General features: G+C 39.7%; 2 protein-coding genes and 1 non-coding gene across 8 annotated transcripts; 2 read left to right on the forward strand and 1 right to left on the reverse strand.

Annotated features, from left to right (window-relative positions):
- Positions 1-1,384: 1,384 nt before the first annotated feature.
- tha1 (threonine aldolase 1) lies at positions 1,385-7,526 on the forward strand. The gene is made up of 7 exons (XM_041974944.1): positions 1,385-1,781; positions 4,117-4,200; positions 4,286-4,374; positions 4,455-4,640; positions 5,649-5,786; positions 5,864-6,056; positions 6,138-7,526. The coding sequence occupies exons 1-7, from the start codon at positions 1,481-1,483 to the stop codon at positions 6,440-6,442; spliced, it is 1,296 nt and encodes a 431-aa protein (XP_041830878.1). The 5' UTR covers positions 1,385-1,480; the 3' UTR covers positions 6,443-7,526.
- Positions 7,432-7,513, reverse strand: trnal-uag. Its single transcript has one exon. It is a non-coding gene; the product is annotated as a tRNA-Leu (tRNA).
- An 806-nt stretch (positions 7,527-8,332) lies between the features above and the next one.
- eef2k (eukaryotic elongation factor 2 kinase) lies at positions 8,333-21,234 on the forward strand. 6 transcript variants are annotated; one of them, XM_041973072.1, is made up of 21 exons: positions 8,333-8,819; positions 8,953-8,985; positions 9,233-9,492; positions 10,052-10,105; positions 11,223-11,323; positions 13,320-13,380; positions 13,477-13,514; positions 14,350-14,521; positions 14,834-14,983; positions 15,063-15,195; positions 15,273-15,400; positions 15,493-15,706; positions 15,839-15,903; positions 17,164-17,241; positions 17,548-17,604; positions 17,815-17,880; positions 18,413-18,544; positions 19,252-19,440; positions 19,535-19,659; positions 19,828-20,006; positions 20,747-21,234. In XM_041973072.1, exons 3-21 carry the CDS (start codon positions 9,238-9,240, stop codon positions 20,854-20,856), a joined length of 2,307 nt encoding a protein of 768 aa, XP_041829006.1. In that variant the 5' UTR covers positions 8,333-8,819; positions 8,953-8,985; positions 9,233-9,237; the 3' UTR covers positions 20,857-21,234. The 6 variants fall into 6 exon arrangements, with proteins under 6 accessions (XP_041829006.1, XP_041829007.1, XP_041829004.1 ...); XM_041973070.1 differs by lacking the exon at positions 8,953-8,985 and having other exon boundaries at positions 8,334-8,819; positions 9,230-9,492; XM_041973069.1 differs by lacking the exon at positions 8,953-8,985 and having other exon boundaries at positions 8,334-8,819.
- The last annotated feature ends 415 nt before the right edge of the window (positions 21,235-21,649 follow it).

Below are 21,649 nucleotides of genomic sequence, written 5' to 3' on the forward strand. Positions count from 1 at the left end.
AGTCATGTTTAGTCTGGTCCCTTAAATCTTAATCTTTTTCTGAAGAATGTTTTTCTTTTTTGTCAATTAAGCCATTTAACACTGACCTTCAAACCACCATAAAACCATAAAAAGGCATTCAACAGAGTTCACATTCATACATCTTTTCCCCCAAAATGTTGAGTTTTATGTTATAATAAACAAACATTCATAAAGCAATCCTTGTAATCCCCCTTTAAAAAAAATAATACGTTTGGCTTGCAACAGGCAGAAATTTGGCAGTTTTCTTTTCCTTCCAGGTATTTGAAACTGTTCAGGGAGAGTATGAAAAATACACAATTTAGCATGTACAGGAATACCAGGCTCAATTAACCTTGAAATTACAGCAATTTAAGAATCTCTTTACAAAAAAGTCTGAATTATTTCACATTCCCAAAACAAAGTGCACGAAACATCAGGAATGTTGGCATTAAAGCAGTGAAGTTTTACACATGTAATATATACTCTAAATAGCCAATTTGTTTCTTGTGCAAATTATATTTATCAACTAATTGTTCATACGGCATCATAATGTCCTCACTGTACAGATATTTTATTTTACTTAACCTCAGATTATTCCAACCTTTAAATCCCAAACATTATAACTTATTAATACAATATATACAACCCTCAATGTATAACGTACAGTATGCATTGAAGTTTGGACTAAAGGACAGGAAAGAGGCAAGCTCGAACAGCAGTAGGCCTCAAGCACCAGAGTAATATGGGTCCAGATCTACCACACCAGGCAAGATCCCAGATGCAGGCTGTGCAAAGAGGCACCTGAAGCAATCCAGTGCCCAACAGTTGGATGCAAGACCCTGGCAGGAAAAGAATACATGCAATGTTATAATAAAAAAACCGGCATACAGAAAAGTTTTGGAATATCCTTCCAGAAACCTGGAGAACTATTCCTGAAGAATTATTGAAAAGCTTAAAAGAAAACTTGTCTAAGAAGGTCAGTATCATGTCAGTATCTGAATGAATGAGAAGTGTCTCAAGACTGTTGCACAATGTAGTATTTCACACTTATATTAGAAATTTCTTTCTACATAACCATCAATTACAAAAATACAAAAAATAAGACTGCATGTCTGTCGGAGATGTTATCAGACTACGTAGTTTTTTATATTCAAATAAATGAGAGGATTATAATTCTCTGGAATGGGTTCAGAATGAGTTACAACTCTAAGATTAAGGAATGACTGTTTTTATTATTTTTTTAATCGACAAACATGAGCAGTGGAACAGATATTTTTTGCAGTCGTTCAGCTGTATTATAGAGTTTTATTGGGATATTTGCGCCACCTTGAGGTCAACTCTGCTTAGCGCATGTCAGTGTGTAGATAGGTAATCCATTAGTTTCCCTTGCAGTCAGTCAATAATTATCGAGTTCAGGCCCAATGATCCAAAGTTCAAGACTAAAACCACATGAAATAAAGATTATAAGCAAAGGAGCATTATGTCTTTGAAAACATTTTCTTGCAAGGTTTTATCTAAAATCTTGAACCACAGTTTTACTTTTTCAGGCAAACAGCTTTGGGCGCGAGATGCAGAAGCAGTCACCGTGCTGGGACGGGGCTCTGCGCGGGGCTACTACAACACCGGCAAACCCAGGTACCCTAGGCCGGGCGGGGCGTCCCACGTCCGTGTGGTCGATCTCCGCAGCGACACGGTGACCAAGCCCGGGCCGGAGATGCGCCAGGCCATGGCAGAGGCCGAGGTCGGGGATGACGTGATGGGAGAGGACCCAACGGTTAACGGTGAGAGCACAGGAATTGATGAAAGTGTCTTTTAAGTGGCTTTCATTTAAATAATAACGTTTCAAAGAAAAATGAGAAGTACGAACAAATTAGGAACCAAGAGGTTTTATAGCACCTAGTGCGGAACTTTCTCTTCAGTGGTTGGTTCACTGGCACTAGTTATTCAAAGACATAATATAAGTACATCAAAGTTGTCTGATCCTTACTAGTTCATATTAAACCACTATATAATATTCTGTTCTAGGGTATTTGTGTTATTAATTAGTTTCTAATTAGATATGCACACATTGTCATTTGTAATGGAGAATCCACTCAACTGCAGGATCAACATATAATTTACTATTGTGACTGCACATAAAGTAAGGAAATGTATGTTCAGTTGATATCAAAGATTTTTGACAATAAATCTTATGCAGCTGGACAACCTGTTAGTTTCCCTCTGAAACTGCATCACATTTGTTAGGAAAATATATTTGTGGGATGAACAGCAGGTCAGTATGTGGGTTGCACCAAATCTTCTCTGCCAATGCCACAAAGTTTATTCTGCTATTGACTTTTGTTTGGTATCATTTATTGGATTATATTATTGAAGTCTGAAGAAACAAGACATATGAACAATTGAACTATTAATTTATTTAACAAACAATGATCTCAGTAGGATGTGGAAGAACCAAAAGAAAGAACAGCATGGCACCTCCTCCTCTTGCTGGTCACCAGCTTGGTCAAACTGCTCTGGGATGGCATCCCATTCTTTAACCAGCATTTATGCTGGTCACTGGCACAAACAACATGTCTAAGCAGATCCCACAAGTGTTTAGTGGGGTTGAGATCAGGACTGAAGGCAGGTCATTACATCCACCCCACTTCTGGAGATAGCCTCTGATAAACCCCTCTCTGTAGGGGTGAGCGTTGTCATTTTCGAGGTTAGAGTTTGGTCCCAGGCTGTGCAGATATGACATTGCCATTGGCTGCAGAATCTCATCTCGATATCTCTTTGAATTGAGATGATCAGTGATGACAAACCTTGTTTTCCCAGTGAGGGGGATGTCACCCCACACCATCACACTACCTCCACCAAAAGCTGTTATCCTATTGGTGCAGCAATCAGCAAGGCATTCTCTGAGATTTCTCCACACTTTGACCCTACTATACATTTGCTGTAGGCATAATCTGGACCTATCGCTAAACATAATGTTCCTCCACAATCCAGGTTCCTGTGCACATGTTGCATACGTTAGCTTAAATGGGCCTAACAGTGAAGGGCAATGATGGCAGTCAATAGCAGAATAAGCTGACATTTGCAGAGAAGATTTGGCAAGTTTTTCATGACTGCAACTACTCTTTTTGTTGGCTTTACATTTTATTAAACACACACACACACACCTCTACCCTTTGACCCTCATTTATCAGAGATGAATGAAGAATGTTTGTCACAAAAAAGGTTCATATTTGCTGTTTAATTAGACTCAAGATGAGTGTAGCTACTGTTGAATCCTGGGCTTCACCTGGTCATGGATTCACATGTTTGTTGGTTTGGGAATAATCAGGAGAGAAAACAGTAAATTTCATTCAACAGATTTATTATTACAATTCAGGTTACATCAGAAATTGAATGTGCTGGTGCAGAGCTCTGGTTGTTCTTACTAGCAAGCAGACAAAAAATGTGCCTTTGCTCACGAGGAGAAGAACGAAATTTAACTAGAGCCCCAGTGGTTTTATGCAGGGCCGAGGCCAGGAGGCGGGCTCACCGCACCCAACATCTGACTACAGGTTAACTTGCCTCTGTTGTTGGGTAGAGGTTCTTCTTATCATTCAGTGCTCTTCTATCTGAACCTGTGTGTGTGACTGGAGACTGGAGAGTTTGCACACCAACTTTTGCAGTTATTAAAATAGTTTCATGTGCGTGGGTGTCCTAAGCCTGTATATCTACTTTGTTATATGAGAAACATTCCACCATGTAAATAGGCCGAAGTGTATCACACAACATACTGAGCTGATTAGTATAATCCTACAAGCTAACAAATGTTTATCACACAAAATAGTGAAACATACTGGCTATATTACCAAAGCTCAGCCACATATCCACCAAACATGCCCCAAATCTGGATGCTGTTTGAGCATTTGGGTCATGTGTGATCTTCACAATCCATGCTGTAATTTTTCAAAGCTGAAATATTGGTCTTATTCTGCCCATACAGTGCATTCCATAACCTAAGTAAGCTTTAGCCCATGACAGTTACCACTGTATAATTAATCCAAAATTTGTCTGTTAGCCAGGATGACTGCATTTAAAAAATGCTAGCTAACCTTTATAGTATTTGTCTTATTTTGACAGAGTTACAGAAGCTTGCTGCTGATATGTTTGGGATGGAGGCTGCCTTGTTTGTCCCCTCTGGAACCATGAGTAATCTCATTGCAGGTATGCTGTGTTTTTATTGCCTGGATCTCAGTCAGTTTTATGAGGCCAGGATGGTTTGTAAATGTGCAAAGATTTCATTACCCAGTAATGGTGCACTGCAAGGAGCGTGGTGACGAAATAATTGTGGGCGATCTGTCCCACCTCCACATCTACGAGCAAGGAGGTAGTGCACAGGTAAGTGTGCTGGAGCAGCATCATCTATGGTACATTTTATCTTTGGTAAGCTTCAGTGTATATTTACTGTGTTGAGACAGCTGGCTGGTGTCCACGCCACCACAGTGACCACCCTTCCTGATGGTACATTTGACTTGGATCAGCTGGAGTCAAAGATACGACATGGATACCCAGACCCGCATTACCCACGCTCACGCCTCATATGTGTGGAGAACACACACAACATACAGGGGGGACGTGTGCTGCCTCTGCTTTTCCTGCAGGAGGTGTGTTTAATTGTGGCTGCCCCTCTTGTGCCACAGTGTACATTTTTTAATTTTCAATTTATGATCTAGAGTCTATTACCATCAATAGTCGTAATTCATCATGTTGTTGTGGTGCATTCCACATAGGGGTGTGAGTTTTCTGTCAGCTCCATGTATCATTAAATCACATTTTGTTTAAAACTTGGAAGTAACTTCCAGGTCTGAAAAGTAAAGCCAATGCAAAAAAAAAAAAAAACCCCTAAAACTTTAAATTTCTTTCATAACCCACAGGGGGCAAACATGCAGTTGCATGACATTGGGTACAGTTAGTGTTTTGCTTGTGGCATTGTTTCATGCATGCGATATAAACACAGACAACTCAGGCTGGTAATCTTAACCATTAACCTTCAAAACTCCACTAGATCTCTGTGCTATTGCTTATATTGTCAATAATTTCTTAGGAACAGTAGAGTGGAACTCTGTGGAGTGAATTGTGACTGATAGATTACCCTTTAGGTGATCTATATCACGTCCAGAAAATTCACAGTCCAGCTGCAAAATGTAGTGTAAGATAGCTATCACCAAATTGATAAGCTATTTTGACCCAGAAATTATGATGAAGCCACTTCCTATAAAACTTTTAACCAGTAAGATGGCTTAGAAAATAATGTTCAATGCAGGAGCAGCCAAAGATCAACAAGTGACAAGGGACAAAATAATTGTCCTTTCTGGCCGGAATAAAACCAAGATAAGATTGTTGACATTGTTCTTATTTGGTCATTTGCTTGTTATGTGACTTTGCAACATCTAGGGCTACAAAAGATAAAAGTGTGCTCTGTCCTTTTAGCTAAAATAATAAAGATTTCTTTCAGTGATTTTAGTTGGTGGCATGATGTAACTCATGCTGATTGAAACTTAACATGTTAATATATTGATGCAGCTGTAATATTTGCTTTATTAAAGAAAAAAAAGGGACCAAGTTTTTGCAGAGTTTTGCTCATGAAATGATGTTTTGTTTCCATCTCTCAGATTCGTGCTTTAGCAGATCGATATGGTCTCTCGGTCCACATGGATGGAGCCAGGGTGATGAATGCTGCCGTGGCCCAGGAGGTGCCACCATCCACCATACTGCAGCACACACACACAGTCAGTGTCTGCCTGTCCAAGGTGGGTCTGAAAGGAATGATTCTACAAAAGCAAAGATGAAGACCTTTGACTTTAAAGTTTTTTTTAATGTGCATCAGGGTTTGGGGGCTCCAGTGGGAACCATGCTTGCCGGACCCAAAGACTTCATATCCAGAGCAGTTCGGTGCCGTAAGGCTCTGGGTGGAGGGATGAGGCAGGCTGGTGTCATTGCTGCAGCTGGAAAGCTGTCTTTACAGGACATGGTAGAAAGACTCGGGGATGATCACCGCAATGCAAAAACTTTTGCTCTGGGTGAGTAACTCACACTTCTGTGTAACCTGCTACCTTTGTAGTCCATCATGCCATTTGTACTCATTTATTCTTCTCTGCCAGCTCTACTGGACTGCAAGCCATCTCTGTTTGCTGTGGAGATGGCTGCCGTGGAAACAAACATCCTGCGTTTTCGTATGCTGGATTCCACTTTGAGTCCTCATGAGTTTTGTGCCCGCATGGGTGAGATTGGGGAGGGGGAGGAGGCAGCTCTGGGTCCGGGGATTCAAGTTCTCATGTACCCGCATTTTGGGAACTCCATCAGGGCAGTGTGGCATCTTGGAATATCCGCTGAAGACACCCAGTTGGCCATCCAGAAAATGCAATTTGTGGCTTCTCAGCACTGGAAAAAAAAAGAGGGGGCTTAGTGAAACCAGTGAACAGGGAATACTGGAATATTAAAGGAGTAATCCCAGCAAAGACTGAGATACTGTAAAGGCAGTACAAATACAGATAAAGGCACTTTGGAAGCTAACCTGTTTGCTTCATCAAGTTCATTAAGTTAATTTTTTTTAATTCTTATTCACTAAATTCAATGTTCCACTGTCTCCTCTTGATGTTTCACCTTTTGAGGCTCTCTGAATAAAGAATTTACATTGAGAAAGTTTTTCTGACATAAAAAGACACTGTTTGAAATAACATATAAATGAAGTGCTGATGGTCTGAATTAAAAGGTAGTTGAGATTATCAGGTGGCTGGAAATTACAGGTTTCCAAAACTATGTTCCATTTATATTACATTTATATACAAAAAATGTTCAGATCATTTTAAAATGCACTGTTTTCCTGGGAAAATTTGCATCCTGTCATTCACATGTATGTTACTTACTATCTAACCAAACATTTTTTGTAGACCCCCTTCCCCAAGATACCAGCCTTATGTGATCTGATTGTATTTGTATGAAGCTACTCCATCCATTGCTAACACCCCAGTACTAGAAACAATAGAACATTCTCCACTGTTCTCTATCCACGCCCGGACTGATCAGAGCTCTTGGTGGCATGAGGTTGCTGGTTTGCATCTCGTAAGGATCTTAAAGTAAATAAGTAAAGTAAATCTTTATTTTGTATAACAGAAGCAAATGCAAAGAATTTGAAAACTTAGAAAGCTGGACTTTGCCTTTTGTGTCTCCCTTTAAAACACAGCTGTTTTGGAGTCTTTTACAACTGCGTTACAGTTGTGTTATTTTGGATTCTGCAATATGCATGTAGCCACAGGGGGGCAACACTCAACTGACTTACTGACCATTATATCCTACAAGGAAAACTAAGGCAGACATATTTTGATTTTCTGCATTGTGATGTGTAATTTTCCCGTTTGAATGCTGTCTTATATTACAAAACTTTATGAAAAGCTATGGCAGCGGTGGGATTCGAACCCACGCCATCGAAATGACTGGAGCCTAAATCCAGCGCCTTAGACCACTCGGCCACGCTACCGTACTACAACACACAAAACACTTCTAATGAAATCATACCGTCTTTACCACAGGTATTTTAAATATGTGTTTGGGTTTGTGATGTATTTCACATTGGCCCTGACTTCATAATTTTTAAATTACACACTATTACATACTCGAGCGGCGTGTCCCTGAGCAAGACACCAAACCCCAAATTGCTCCTGATGGGTCGTAGTATCTACTTTGCATGGCAGCTTCCGCTATGGATGTAATGTAGGCTAGTATTATTTCAGGTACATATAGAAATACCATTTAGCATGTATAGAGCTAACTGAAAGGCGCTGTTGAGTGCTTCTTTCTAGACATTACATCTGTGTTTTGGTTACTACAAAGTTAAAACAAATAAAATAAAAAATTTCGCTTGATTTTATCAACTTGCAGCAATCTTAACACAACAGTAGCTAACTTTACAAGTTAGATGTGTAACACTTTGTTGAAACGATGTATTTATTTCTGGTTACTGTGCATTTAGCTAGGTACTGCATTAACTTCCTAGCAAACTTCATTATTTACATATATAGTGACAACGGCTTGAACTCGTGCTTCCGTCTCTTAGAACTGCACAAACCCTTATAAGTAAAATTCACAAGTAGCCGTAACTTCCTAAATTTGTCATTCAAATAAGTAAATGCAGAACAAAATGTAAACAGTGCCTCGGGTAGCCCATGTAATAAATAACTGACATGTGCTAACGCTGCAGTAGTCGGAAAATTACTGACAACACGCCAAGTTTTGTCACGAGGTTGATTATTCGTTTGTACTGGTACAGGGTGTACTGAGTGCTGTTTTTAAACGTCATATTTATTCCTATCTTAGTCTACGGTCTCTATCTAATATATCTGTATTCGTGTTTGCATTTATCAAGTTATTCTTGTTTGTTTGCTAGTTTAAATACGTCACCAGGAACCTTATTTTTTATCTCATATTTCATTCAAGTGTTTATCACATTTCTGATATTCCTGAAGGCAGCATGTCGTGTGGGCGTGGTCAGAACGTTGCAGAATGGTGATACGTGCAGAGTAACATCGTCGCCGTGGTGGACTGTCAGCGCAACTGTTCAAGTACAGCAGCCTCCTGCCAGGCACGTCCTCGGACCTTCAGGGTACAGTGGAGAATCAGGAAGCACCCACTCTGGCTTGGCTTGGGAGGAGTTTTTAACGGCTGCTCATGCAGTTATTTATTTTCTGACTGAAGCTGTTGGAAGGAAGAGGAGCGGGGTGGCTAAATCCTCTGTCCGTCTATCAAGATACAGTGAATAAAGGAGTCTATGTGCATCCGGTAAAAAGGTTGGTTGCTTATTTAATTCGTACATCTAACCCAAACAGCATCCATTAATTCTCCTGCTTGCTCTACAACACAACGTGGGGCATTAGTGTGTCACCAGGAATATCGAGAATATTTGTGCTTTGGGTCTTCCAGAAACAAAAACCTTTCTTACACATGAACATTTTGGTGATTAAGTTAACTTAATCACATTAAATATTCTTATTTATTTATCTATTTTCACGTCTATATTTACATGCTTGCAAATGGTAGATGCAGAGTTGTGCAGCCATGATGCAGGGTTGTATAGCACACGTATTAACAAGGCAGACACACACACACACACATGCACACGCACACCCTGGCTTTTTCTGCACTTCAATCCTCTTACGCTCCACTCTCACCTTTTCCTCCTCTCTGATCAAAACAACAGCAGACAACATGGAAGACGAACTGATGTTCTCAATGGAGGAGGAGGGCAGTGCCAAGAGACCCTCCATCCAGCGCAACGGTGCTAAACAGCGAGCTTCTTCCCTTAGTGATGCCAATGCCAGTGATGATGAGGAAGATGATGAAGAAAACTTCATCTCACCTATTCTGGATGATTCTGCCAAAGAAGTCTGCCATTATCTGAAAAACCTGGTTTACCACCGACAGCTGTCAAACTCTCTTCCTAAGACCAACTTTATCTACAAGGTAAACTCAGAAACTCAAACAAAAAGATGGTTTCAGACTAAAACGAGTTCTTGTGTATTTTGTCATATTCATGCTGGATAATAATCACACAGTTCTGCAAATTTTCTTGCTGAACCATCTTTACCTTAAAAGGAGAAATGAGCATGCCTGCACACAAATACATCAGTATGTGTGTTATATGTATGAGTACATCTGTTTACTATAGTGGAAGCTGGCCATTCATCTCTTAAATGTACTCTATGACAGGAACAGGAAGCACCAGAGGGTGATTTTCACTTCATATGAATATGTTGCATGTAAACATGTTGCACCGCAGTGCTCACAGTCTCTCTCTCTCTTTAGCTCAGCATTGAGCTGGATAATGGCTCATTTCAGTGCAGACTGCTGCTAATCAGAGACTGTGCATCAGCCTGCTATTGTTGGGATGAATGGCCTATTGAGTTGTTGCTTGGTGGTGTTGTTTAAAGCATCCAGACAGTTAATGTTATATTAAATAATGCTGTTAAAAACACCTGTTTATTGATGGAAACCATCCATTTTTCTTCACCTTTCTGAATAGCATGAACCAGAGGCAGAACCTCGGTCATACAGTGTTTTGTCTGAGAGCGCACGGGTATGTTTTGTATCAGATTACATATTGCTTCTCTCCCCCTTCACCAATGACAATCCATATCTCCATCCTCCCAACCCCGCTCTGTAATTTGCTGTCCTTTCCCTGTTTTGGAATGTTCCTCTTAAGTTTTCACCGACTATCATATCCCGTCACTCTGCTGACTGATGCTTTTTTCCTCTTTTATTACAAATCTTGTGTTGCATCCTGCCTTCGTTCAGAATGTCATCCTTTGTCAAAAGCTTTGCTATCATCATTTGTTTTTCTTTTTAAATAAGCATCACAAGTTAAAGTTTTGCAAAGCTACACTACGACAAGAGTTTGTCATCAGATTAAAATCCTGCAAGCTGCTTCCATTTCAAACCAGACTTTACATCCATTTGATACTCAAGTCCCGTCACCAGGCTGTAATGTTCCTGATGGCACGTCTGACCTCCGTGTAGGTGAATGAGGTCTGATGTAACACTCACTCAGTTGAAAACATGACCCCTCATATTTCTCTTCATGTAAATCTGTCAGTCTAAATATAAACACTTCTGCAGGACGGAGAGTAGTGGAATACGAGGGAGACGTGCTGCTGTACAGTGTATGATGGGTCAGGGCTCGGCCCACTTTCTAATAGAATTAAATTATTACTGAGATTTATCTCAGCTGTTTAAAAAACAACAACAAAATAAAACTTGAGATGGTCATGGGGCACTGCTTGGGTATCACATTAATCTAAAATTGTTTTTTTTTTTTAACAAGTTAATCTCTGGCCTGCTTTGAAATCCACTCATAATTTCCTCATATAGATCTGTGCCTAAAAAGGTTTAAAACCAATATTTCATAGAAAGAGGGGAACAAATTCAATGCAGATGCTTTGGGACTTTAATTATCAGTTAGTAAGTTTAGAAAATGCTTATAATCATAGAAAATATATGTGTTTTGTAGCAAATAGTGTACAAATATACTAGGAATTGACACTTGTGTAAATTAAACAGCTTTGCATAGAATGAATGACTTCCCCTCTTTCTTCTTCATGTTCCAGCAAACCTTTTTGGAAACCAGACGTTTTATTCTTTTACTTAGGATTAAAAGACATGGCAACAAAAAATAAGAACTTCTGTTTTTGGGACAGGCGGCATGGATAAGTGCGATAGAGAAGGCCCGAACTATGCCCGACCCCTGGGCACAGTTTCATCTGGAGGAAATCCCGACTGAGCCTTGCATTCGTTACAGGTATGAATGTCGTCATCAGATAAGATAAACGTTGTACTCAGCAGATTTCTCTCATTTCTTTTCATTATTTGTGTGGGTTTTTTTTTTTGTTTTTTGTTTTTTTTTGCAAAACACATTTAGTTAAGAAAAGCTTTGCTTCCACGAAAGTAGTTCACCCAGATGGAATGCATTTATTTTTAAGGTTGATAATTACGTCAGTGCTTTTCCTGCTATTAGCGGCTTAAATGTTGTTGTATGGGTGGTACAGTGAGGTTGTGCAGGTCTTAAAAGCCATTTTTAGTACATTTAGGGTTAGGGATTGGGTTAGTAATAATATTCAATAACTTGTGGACAGTAAAATTGTCTGCCTGATGAGAACTTGACATTTGAACTTGTGGGGAATGCTGTAATCTATAAACACAAGGAGGTGTTATCACTTTAGAAAGTTGATACAGCGAGTGTTTGAGCAGTCAATGGCTTGTTTACACATTCAGACTGGTCAATACAGAGATGACCACAGGCTTCACCTCACTTCACCCCCCTCTGTTGTTGACAAACATCACAGCCCCTTCGTAGGCCGTATAAGGAACCGACGGCATACTCTTTGGCTCATCAGGTTCTTTTTGTTATCTTGTATTTGGGTGCGTCCAGATATTATGACTAGCTTGGCTGCAACGCAGTATAAATGTACACGCCTTTTACAAACTCTTCAAAGGAGGACGGCAACAGCACACAAACTGCATATCTGGCCAAAGAGCGGCATGGAAATGAATTCTTGTTGCATACTGTAAGGTTTGCAGTGGGAGTTTCAGAGGCTGGAATTTGCACTGCTGTGCTTTTTTTCACTTGCTAATTTTACTCACTGGTAACCTCACCCCTCTTTGGCCCGTGTCGTATGAAAGTCATGGTACTCTCTGTTCCCAGCCTGAAGTGCCTTTTCAACAGAGAGGACTGATGATTAGATATTGGATTTTTTTTCCCTTTGGTCACATGAATGGAAAACAATCTCTTTGCTCTGGATGACACTAAAGTTTCAGCTGTGTACATGTAACATTCATTAACGTAGGACACTCCCCCCCTTCCCTCCCACTGCCAAGCCTAACAGACGCTCTGACCTCTATGTACATTTATACAACTATATTGACTCCATTAACCCCTTTTGCTCAAACCAGCCTCAATAATAATGAAATATGTGCAGCTACTCACATAATCTCCTTGTTTCACTATTCCTTCATCTTCCACACAGAGGAAGCTTTTATATACAGTCTATGAGAGGAAGCTAGGTGCTTTATGTGGCTCTGTGATTAGACTACAAAGCGAGTCATGGTCAAACTCTCACTTGGCAGACGTAAGCGAGACTGGAAAGTCTTTGTGCTCTTTTAGTGTGGAACTCGAGTAAGGAGAAGTTTTTTCCTTTTATGTCCACCGTGAGAGAGCAGTGGGCTAAGAAAGGAAACCGGGTCAGTTGTGTGGCAGGTGATTTATCGAGTAACAGGTGTAAAACAAAGCAATAACAGAACTAAACGTGTTTGTTTTTGACGAGAGAGCCGTGTCACAGGGTTTGTTTTATCACCTTTAGTGTTAGCATGCTAATATGGGCTGTGAAGTACAAATTACAAACAGTATCTGATGCTGAAGAGGCGGCTTGATCATAAACCATGGCCTTTAGATTAAAACACAAAGATCAGCATTCAAAGGTCAGTGTAGTAAAAACTATTTTTTTTATGTAGAAATTCTGGTAGCATAGTTAAAAACAACAACCTTTTTTCTTTAACTCATCTGCATCTTTAAAAAATTGTGCTTATTATTTCAGAGAACAAAGATAATATATATTGTATGTTTACTACAATACTTTAAGACTTGTTCATGTTTACTGTTTTTGTTGATGTTGCATCATCATGTATGAGAGAAAATTTAAAAAAAAAGAGCCCAGGATGCCGATTAGATTTGTGGAGGATTTGGAGCTCAGTAAGGTATTTTAGATAAACATATTTTTAACGATTATTTATCATTACAGGTACAATGCCATCACGGGAGAGTGGAATCAAGATCAGATCCACATCAAGATGGGTCCACAGGTATTAACTCTCTAAAAAAAAATCTGTTTTGCTGTTCTTCAGTCGTATGGAGTCTTATTTAAGGTCTGATTGATTTCCATCTCTTCTTTCTCACAGCCATTTGGGAAAGGGGCCATGAGGGAGTGCTTCAGGACGTAAGTTGAAAAATTTGTCCATATGCGCTGCTTTTCATCCAGTGGTTGTTGGTCTCATCCTCTTCGAACGCAGGCTGATGGTGTCTCAGTGTAAATAAAAGAAGGAAATATCTCTAGTAAACATTCCTCGCATTTCTTGCTGCAGCTCAAGATGAGCAGCAGAGGAATGCAGTATTTCCATTGTAGCACGCTAATGATGTTATATGGGTTTTATGTCTAACTCTTTTCTCATACAGTTGATTCCCAGATGCTTGTTTGGATAAAATAGATTAGAAGTTTTTGGTGTAAACGCTGCTGTCTTTTTTTAGCCTCGGGGTGTTGATGTGAAGTGAAAGAAAGATATTGGTCTAATTGTTAATGCTAAATCCCAACAAATGTGGGAAAAGAAAAAGGAAGGAATCCATCTAAACTACCACATGTTCCAGCTGTATGTCAGCTTTAGTATCGCAAAGAAAATTCCTCTCTAAGAAAAGACAGGATGAAAATAACTCTCCCTGCCCCTACGAACCCAAACATACTAGTCCTAAAAAAAGAAATGCTGTTCTGTGGGTTGTTTTCATTGTTGGATGTAATATACGTGAGGGTTTAGATCAGTCTCTCGTCTGTGAATTAGGGTCACTTTGTTCACCTAAGATCATTTTCATGTTTTTTTTTTTTTTAATGGCTTTAATTGTGTATTTTATTAGAGGCTCATGGCTTTACGGGTGTTTCTTAAATTGTCAGAGACTATTAAAGCAACATAATATAAAAAAATCTACTGTTAAAATATACTGTAATCTAATCTAAATGCTGGTCACTATTACAACAACCCAACTGTTATTTCCTCCCCCTCCAGGAAGAAGCTGTCAAATTTCTCACACAGCAGCAACTGGAAGACGGCGTCCAACTATGTGGCCAAGCGTTACATGGAGACGGTGGACAGAGATGTCTACTTCGAGGATGTTCGGCTGCAGATGGAGGCCAAACTTTGGGGGGAGGAGTACAATCGCCACAGACCTCCAAAACAGGTAAGGAAGATGCATTCACTGTCCTTTGAAGTGCTGGGACAAAACAGTATGGTTTATATCAACAGCGATCCATCAGAGTGGACAGTTTTATTTATTTATTATGATTTAGGGGTGCAACTAACAAATCTCTTTTCATTAATTGTGATAAATAAGTTTGAATAATTGATTGTTAACTGTGGTTGAAGTGATCAAAAATGTGAGAGACATTGTTTCATGTAGTTTTTTTTTCAGTTTCAGAAGCAATCCACACAGTATTTCAGCGTCTTTACTGTAAATGTGTGATTATATATATAAAGCTGTTTGCATTTTCAGGTGGACATCATGCAGATGTGTGTGGTGGAGATGACAAACAGACCAGGCAAACCTCTTTTCCATCTAGAGCATTACATCGAGGGCAAGTACATCAAATACAACTCCAACTCTGGTTTTGTGAGAGATGACAACATCCGACTCACTCCACAGGTGAGCAAACGTCGACTTTTTGTATTAACTCGCACTCTGCTAACCGCCTGATCTGTAATCTTCTTCTTTCATCACTCAGGCATTTAGTCACTTCACCTTCGAGCGGTCAGGCCACCAGCTGATTGTGGTGGACATCCAAGGAGTTGGTGATCTCTACACAGACCCTCAGATCCACACAGAGAAAGGGACTGATTTTGGAGATGGAAATCTAGGTATCCTTTCATTAGACAAACAGATGCTACAAACTTATTGTTAAAGAGGCGCCATTCTGACAGCACCTGTGTTCCAGGTGTGCGAGGCATGGCTCTCTTCTTCCACTCCCACCTTTGCAACAAGATCTGCAAAAGCATGGGCCTGACGCCTTTTGACCTCGCCCCAGTAGAGATGTCCCAGCTGGACTGCACCAACAAACTGCTGGTAATTTTAACACCTTCACCCTGTTGACATGACTGGTTCATGTGAAGTGTTTCTTTTCTAATAAACTGCTGCTGATCTTCCTTTTCTTTCAGAAAAGTGCCCAGACAGTGCTGAGGGGCTCCGAGGAGCTCTGCGGCTCTCCCCGCGTTCGTACTTTCTCTGCAAGCCGAATGCCTCCACTGTTATCCCGCATGTCTGAGACCTCCTCTGCAGACGAAAGCGACGCCGAATCCATCCCGTGCTCCCCTCTCATCCTCCCCTGCTCTCCTCTAGTGGCAGGTGGATCTTTGTGCAAGTCACCTTCCGGTACATTCATCATGATCATTTTACCACAAGACTGCACATAAAGAGCAGTCTGATGACGTAGCATAATACTGGCATCCATGCTGAGGAGCTGCCTGTAGTCAATAGTTTTGCATTTTTACGTCATTTTCGCAGGCTTGTCTTTTACTGGAATGTACGAGCACGACAGACTCAACAATAACAACTCAGCTGAACACAAGGTGAGCAATGATTGTAAAAGTGGCTCTAAACAGCACACAAGAAGATGAAACACTATCAGTATATGCGGTGTAACAAAACCTGAGACAGAACCACACAGAGAAAAGAAGAATTTAAAAAAGAAAATAATGAGTTTCCTCAGACTATAAAAGCAGGAATAAGCTAAAATCATTAGTGCATGTTCCTACATCACTGAGTGTGTTTCTGTCTGGTGTTTACCAACTCAACCAAGCTGTTTTTTTTTTAAGTTTACAATGACTTGTTTGTGTCTGTGGCTTTTCCTACATATAGACAAGGATTATGGGAATTCAGCAAATGCTGATCCAACGGATATTGGTTTGTTTGCAGTGTTCCAACGAGCAAACAGCAGTTTGTCCCTGAACATTGACGCCAAGCGTAGGTCTGAACACCCAGAGTTGAAAGGCGGAACACACACTCTACGGCTGAACACAGTGCAACAATGCATGTGTTCATAAGCGTTGCTAATGACTGCTGCAGCCTGTGAAAGCACACCAGCCAGTAACAATACCCTAAACCAACAATGAAACCAACTTCTCCACCAAAATAGCATCTCTTTGTCTGCTGTGACTTTTGTCTCTTCCGTTGCAAAAGAAAAGGCATTACCTACGCTGATCAACTTCAACATTAAAACAACCTAACTGATATGTTTTAGTCTCCATCTGACACTAAAACACTGACCAGTTGAACAATAAACATAGGACCTGTGGGGGTGTCCTTTGTTGTCTGTCAGATGGATTTTTGGAAGTATATTTGGTCCTGTGGGGGTTGCAGGTTTGTCTTGTTCTGAAGTTGCTTTAGGTGTTTTTATAAATTAATTTTTTTTAAATTCGGTGGACCACATTTATCTTCTGATAGAGGTTGGTATCGTTGGGGTGTGCTATTTTCAAGAGGGAAAGCCTTTTTTTTTTTTTTTAAAGATTGTTTCACGTTAAAGCAAAATCCACATTATCAGCTGGACTCAAGTTTCCCCAACAGAAGATGATGTTCCAACATGATGATTGGTCTTATGTTAACTGGGAGTGGTTGAGTGTTTTAGCTCATCTGCACAGGTCAGGGTTACACTGCCCTCGAGTGGGAGCAAACAGCTGCAGCAGATAGCACAATTACATAAGCATGCAGGAATTCTTAAAGAACTCATTTTACCAACTGAGCCAGCTGTCGAATTCATAAGGTTTAATTTCTGAAGAAAAAAATAGTCAACCTTACAACTCACAAATCTTTGTTTTGTTTTGTGTCTGCAGGAATCAGAAAACGGTGGAGACAGTGGCTACCCCAGTGAGAGGAGAAGTGAAGGGGATCCAAATGACCATGTCGATGGGGTATAAACTTGTGTTTTAGCTTAAAATTGATCAGTCTGAAAACTTTAGGGTCTATTTGCCAGATTTGCTTTACAGCAGAGACAAATCATCTCCAGAAGAACTTAAACATTGTTAAATTGCATTTACACGTCTGACACTTAACAAATATCCAAATGAAAAGTACAGGCAGATAATTTTAGAAACCCGCATATCCAATAGCTATTTAACACTGAGATGTTAGACGTGGCTCTTACTCTTCAGTTACTGTACATTTGACTGAGTGTGTATATGATGTTATATTATAAAGCATGTTGTATCATCACATAGGTTCATCATCGCTACCACAGGCCTTATTCTGAATCGGATGAGGACAGTATCAGAAGGGTAAACAACAAATATTTTAAAAGCTGTGTGTAGATGCCACCATCCCCTCAATCATAATCATCATCCCTCTAATCAAATAACCCTACTGTAGTTTTCCTTGTCGTCATCTTTCTTCATTTTCTCCTCAACCTTCATATCACTTGGTTAAAAATGAAAGTCTCCTCACCTTTCACCTTTCTATTAATTCAGCTCTTTGTTTCCCCTTACTAGAGGAAGATGGTTGCTCCTCCAAGAGTCTCTGCGAACTTAAATTCAAACAGTCCCGACAACGAACGGGTGATTATTTGCATGGAAGCTTGTAAGCCAGCTGTGCAGCTTTGTGCAGTCTTTCTGCTTCAGAGCTTTTATCTTTGCTGATGACGCATCAAGCATAAAGTTAATTAATTATCCACCACTGCTTCCATTCCTTTAGCTTTTGCTGCTTTTTTTTATCTGATGTAAGAAATGCAGTCCAAGAATAATAAAGAAAAGTAAAATTTGCCTTTGGAACTGAAACACCATCTACCTCCAATTCACCCACTCCATCTTTACTAATGATTTTGGCCATGATAGCTTTGTGTGTGTTTTCCTTTTCTCATGCTATATGTCAGTTTGCAGTTATTGTGTAAACAGGGGTGTACTCCTCCATCTCTGGGCTCAAACCTTATGTTTGTCACAAGTCAGTTAAAATTACAGCTGGCTTTTCTGGATGGTACGCCCCTGAGAGTGGAGTGTAATTTGTTCTCTGTTTCATCTGGCAGAGAAACAGATAGTGATGGTTTCTCTCTTCTTTTTTTTTTTTTTTTTGCTTTCGACTGTCTCTGGTCAGCTGACAGAAGAGAAGTGGAGCTTCTACCATTCATCTCGTGCTCACGTTCATCGACCTTCCTGTGTGGCCACTGAGGTGGAGCGTCTCAACGCTCTACTGCAGAAGAAAATTGGCCAGTCAATCCTCGGAAAGGTAGAAGGACATAACTGTTCCAAACATCTGTCGGTATTATACTGATGGTACTCTTTGTGCATTGGGATCATTAAATTTCTAAATTTGATCAACCTTTATTAAGCCATAAGCTTGCTGACCTTTTAAGTTTGCTGTAAATCAAGATGCAAGTAAAAAAACAAGTCTTAAGACAGTCTGTCTCTACGTCTTTTGATGCTCATGAATTAAACACACCTATGCCAGCCCATTAATCCTGACTTATATGAGGAATTAACACTGGCATTACTGAAATCTAAAACAAAACAACAAACAAACAAAAACACAGCAGTTGCCCATTTAAACCTGATGAAAAGTGCACGTCTAGAAGCTGCCTAAAGTCAACTAATAAGAGCCTTTTGATGGCCAACCACTTATTATTCAGAGATAAGAACAGCTGATGGTCAAAAAACAATGTTGGTATTGTTTTGCATTAGATGAAATACATTTAAATAACTAAATTAAAATAAGTAAATACTCATAAATGGGTATTTTATGCCTGAATCCATATTTACATCTGAAAAACTCTTTCTCTCTAAGGTACTGTTTTTATACCAAATAATGTAACTGAACTGTTGCCAGTTAACCTAATGAGTTGCAACTTTTTTTTTTATCAGTACCTCATATTTTGTTGCCCCTGTTCAAGTCCCTATATTTGTTTCATGTTGTGCATTTCTGGATCTTGTGTCAAGGTCCACCTGGCCATGGTCCGCTACCATGAAGCGGGTCGTTTCTGTGAGAAGGATGAGCAGTGGGATCAAGCTGCTGCCATGTTCCATCTGGAGAGAGCAGCCCTGTGTGGAGAGCTGGAGGCCATCGTAGCCTTGGGACAGTGCTGCATGCAGCTGCCTCATCACATACTGCCCGATGTGGAGCTGGAGGTAAAACGCACTGGGTCTATCCTTTTTTATTGTTCCAGTTGATTTGACTTGAGTTTGGCACATGCCCATTCTGCCATATCTTTGCTGCTGGCAGGATAATGCAGGAAACAAGATGAAAGGTTTCAAGTATCTGCTCCAGGCTGCTGAAGCTGGTGACAGATCTTCAATGATCATAGTGGCCAGAGCCTTTGATACTGGAATCAATCTGTCAGCTGACAGGTCAGTGCAGATTCATGTAAAGCAGACAAACCTGTTTTAGTCCAGAGAAGAGGAATCCTGTTCCAATTGTGGTGCAATACTGCACCCTAATGGCTTTTTTAAAGTTTAAAGTCAGTTGGTTTTTTTTTTTAACATATTTATGGCTCTTTTCACATTTTTGTTCAACAGAAAGCAGAACTGGGAGGAAGCAATTCACTGGTATGACAGTGCATTGAACATGACAGACTATGATGAGGGCGGAGAGTTCGATGGCACGCAGGACGAGCCTCGCTACTTGCTGCTGGCTAGAGAGGCAGAAATGTACCAAGAGGGAGGACACAACCTCACCCCAGACCCACAGAGAGCAGGTTTGCCTCCTCTGTCTAAAATCTATACTAATTAAAATGGAAAATGCCCTTCTGATTCAAGAAGTTATGCACTGGACTATGACTTCTCGAGTAATGAACAATTCATCTTTGCTTCAAATTAGCCTCTGAAGGTGTAAAGCTAGTTTATTTAAACAGCTATCGTCAGGTATTTACAGGATAAAGCTGAAGTCTGTAAATTTTACTTACATGGATACATTTTTCTGTTAACTGGGTTTGTTTAAAGTATAATGGTAGATTGCAGTGAACACACAACAATTTGAAGAGCCACCGTTACATATTTAAAGTGCAGCATACAAATCCAAGTGCCCCTGAAGCTAAATAATACCAGTGTGCTTTACCACTCAAGGAGTGTGTCGACCAACATCTACTGCATGCAGTATGCTCATCCAATACTTAAAATCCACTTAAAAACTGTACTAATGTGAATAAATCTCACAAAAAGACAAAAACTGTGAATTTAGATGTCTCTTGATACATAAACTTTATATCATTGACTTTGTTCCCCAAATGTGTTGGCTCCGGCTACTTAAATACAGAAGAAGTCTTTGTAGTAAATCCCTAAAGCAGTGTAGTTTTTTAGCAAACTTCACCTAAAAAGGGGTAAATGTTGCATTTTTGGAGACTTTTTTAAATCTCTCGTACATATTTGTTGCTTAATTGATAGAAAATGTGTAATTGATTTGAAATAACAGTAATAACATACACTTTTCTCCTTGCAGGTGATCTGTTTACAGAAGCCGCAGAAGCTGCCATGGCAGCCATGAAAGGTCGTCTGGCCAACCAGTACTACATGAAAGCTGAAGAAGCCTGGGCGTTGATCGACGAGTAATTAAAAATACATGTTTTATGCATTCAGCAGACAGCCTGAATGATTACAGTTTACATATTTTTATGACAGAATTTTTGCTGTTGGCAGTTTGTGTGTGTGGGTGTGTGTGTACCATCGAGGATCTGAGTTTTCTCTCCCCATTTTTCTATCTGTTTGGCTAATCATCCCGACTCCTTTCCCCCTTAATTTCCTGTCTCCCGTTACATTTTTATTTAAGTGAATATGGTGATATGAAAGAAAAAGATATTGGCTATTGGAACAAAGAAAATGATTTACTTATTTCCCCCTCAAATGTTAATTTGCTTATGTTGAAAGAATTTATGTATAAAAGTGCAAAAAGAGTATACAATTGTAAAATAAAGTTTGCATTGCTTTTTATTGGTCATCATTCCTTTTTTTATTGTTGTCTCCAATAAAAAGGTCTGTAATGAGGACAATAATACTACCAGTGAAGGAGAAATGCATTGGATTTTTTTTATTTTAAAATTGGAAGTCAAAGCTCATTGCTAGGGCTTTTTCCCCCTCTAATGAAAAAGCTCTTAATATTATTGCATCACTGGATGTGCCCATATGAGCTTACTTGATGTATAAAAAGGACTTGCAAACATTTAATAATTTCCTTCACATAAACTCTTCTCTTGAACCATTTGCATATTTCCACGCCATCAACATCATTGATCACAGATTACATTGATTAAAAAAAAAAAATAGAGTTATGTCTCATCCCGCTTCGAAGTACTAACTATTGGATGACAGCCATTCTCTTCCTTTGTTTATGAGTCATGTTTGTTAT

Source organism: Melanotaenia boesemani, chromosome 21 (genome assembly GCF_017639745.1).
Source record: "Melanotaenia boesemani isolate fMelBoe1 chromosome 21, fMelBoe1.pri, whole genome shotgun sequence".
NCBI lineage: Eukaryota > Metazoa > Chordata > Actinopteri > Atheriniformes > Melanotaeniidae > Melanotaenia > Melanotaenia boesemani.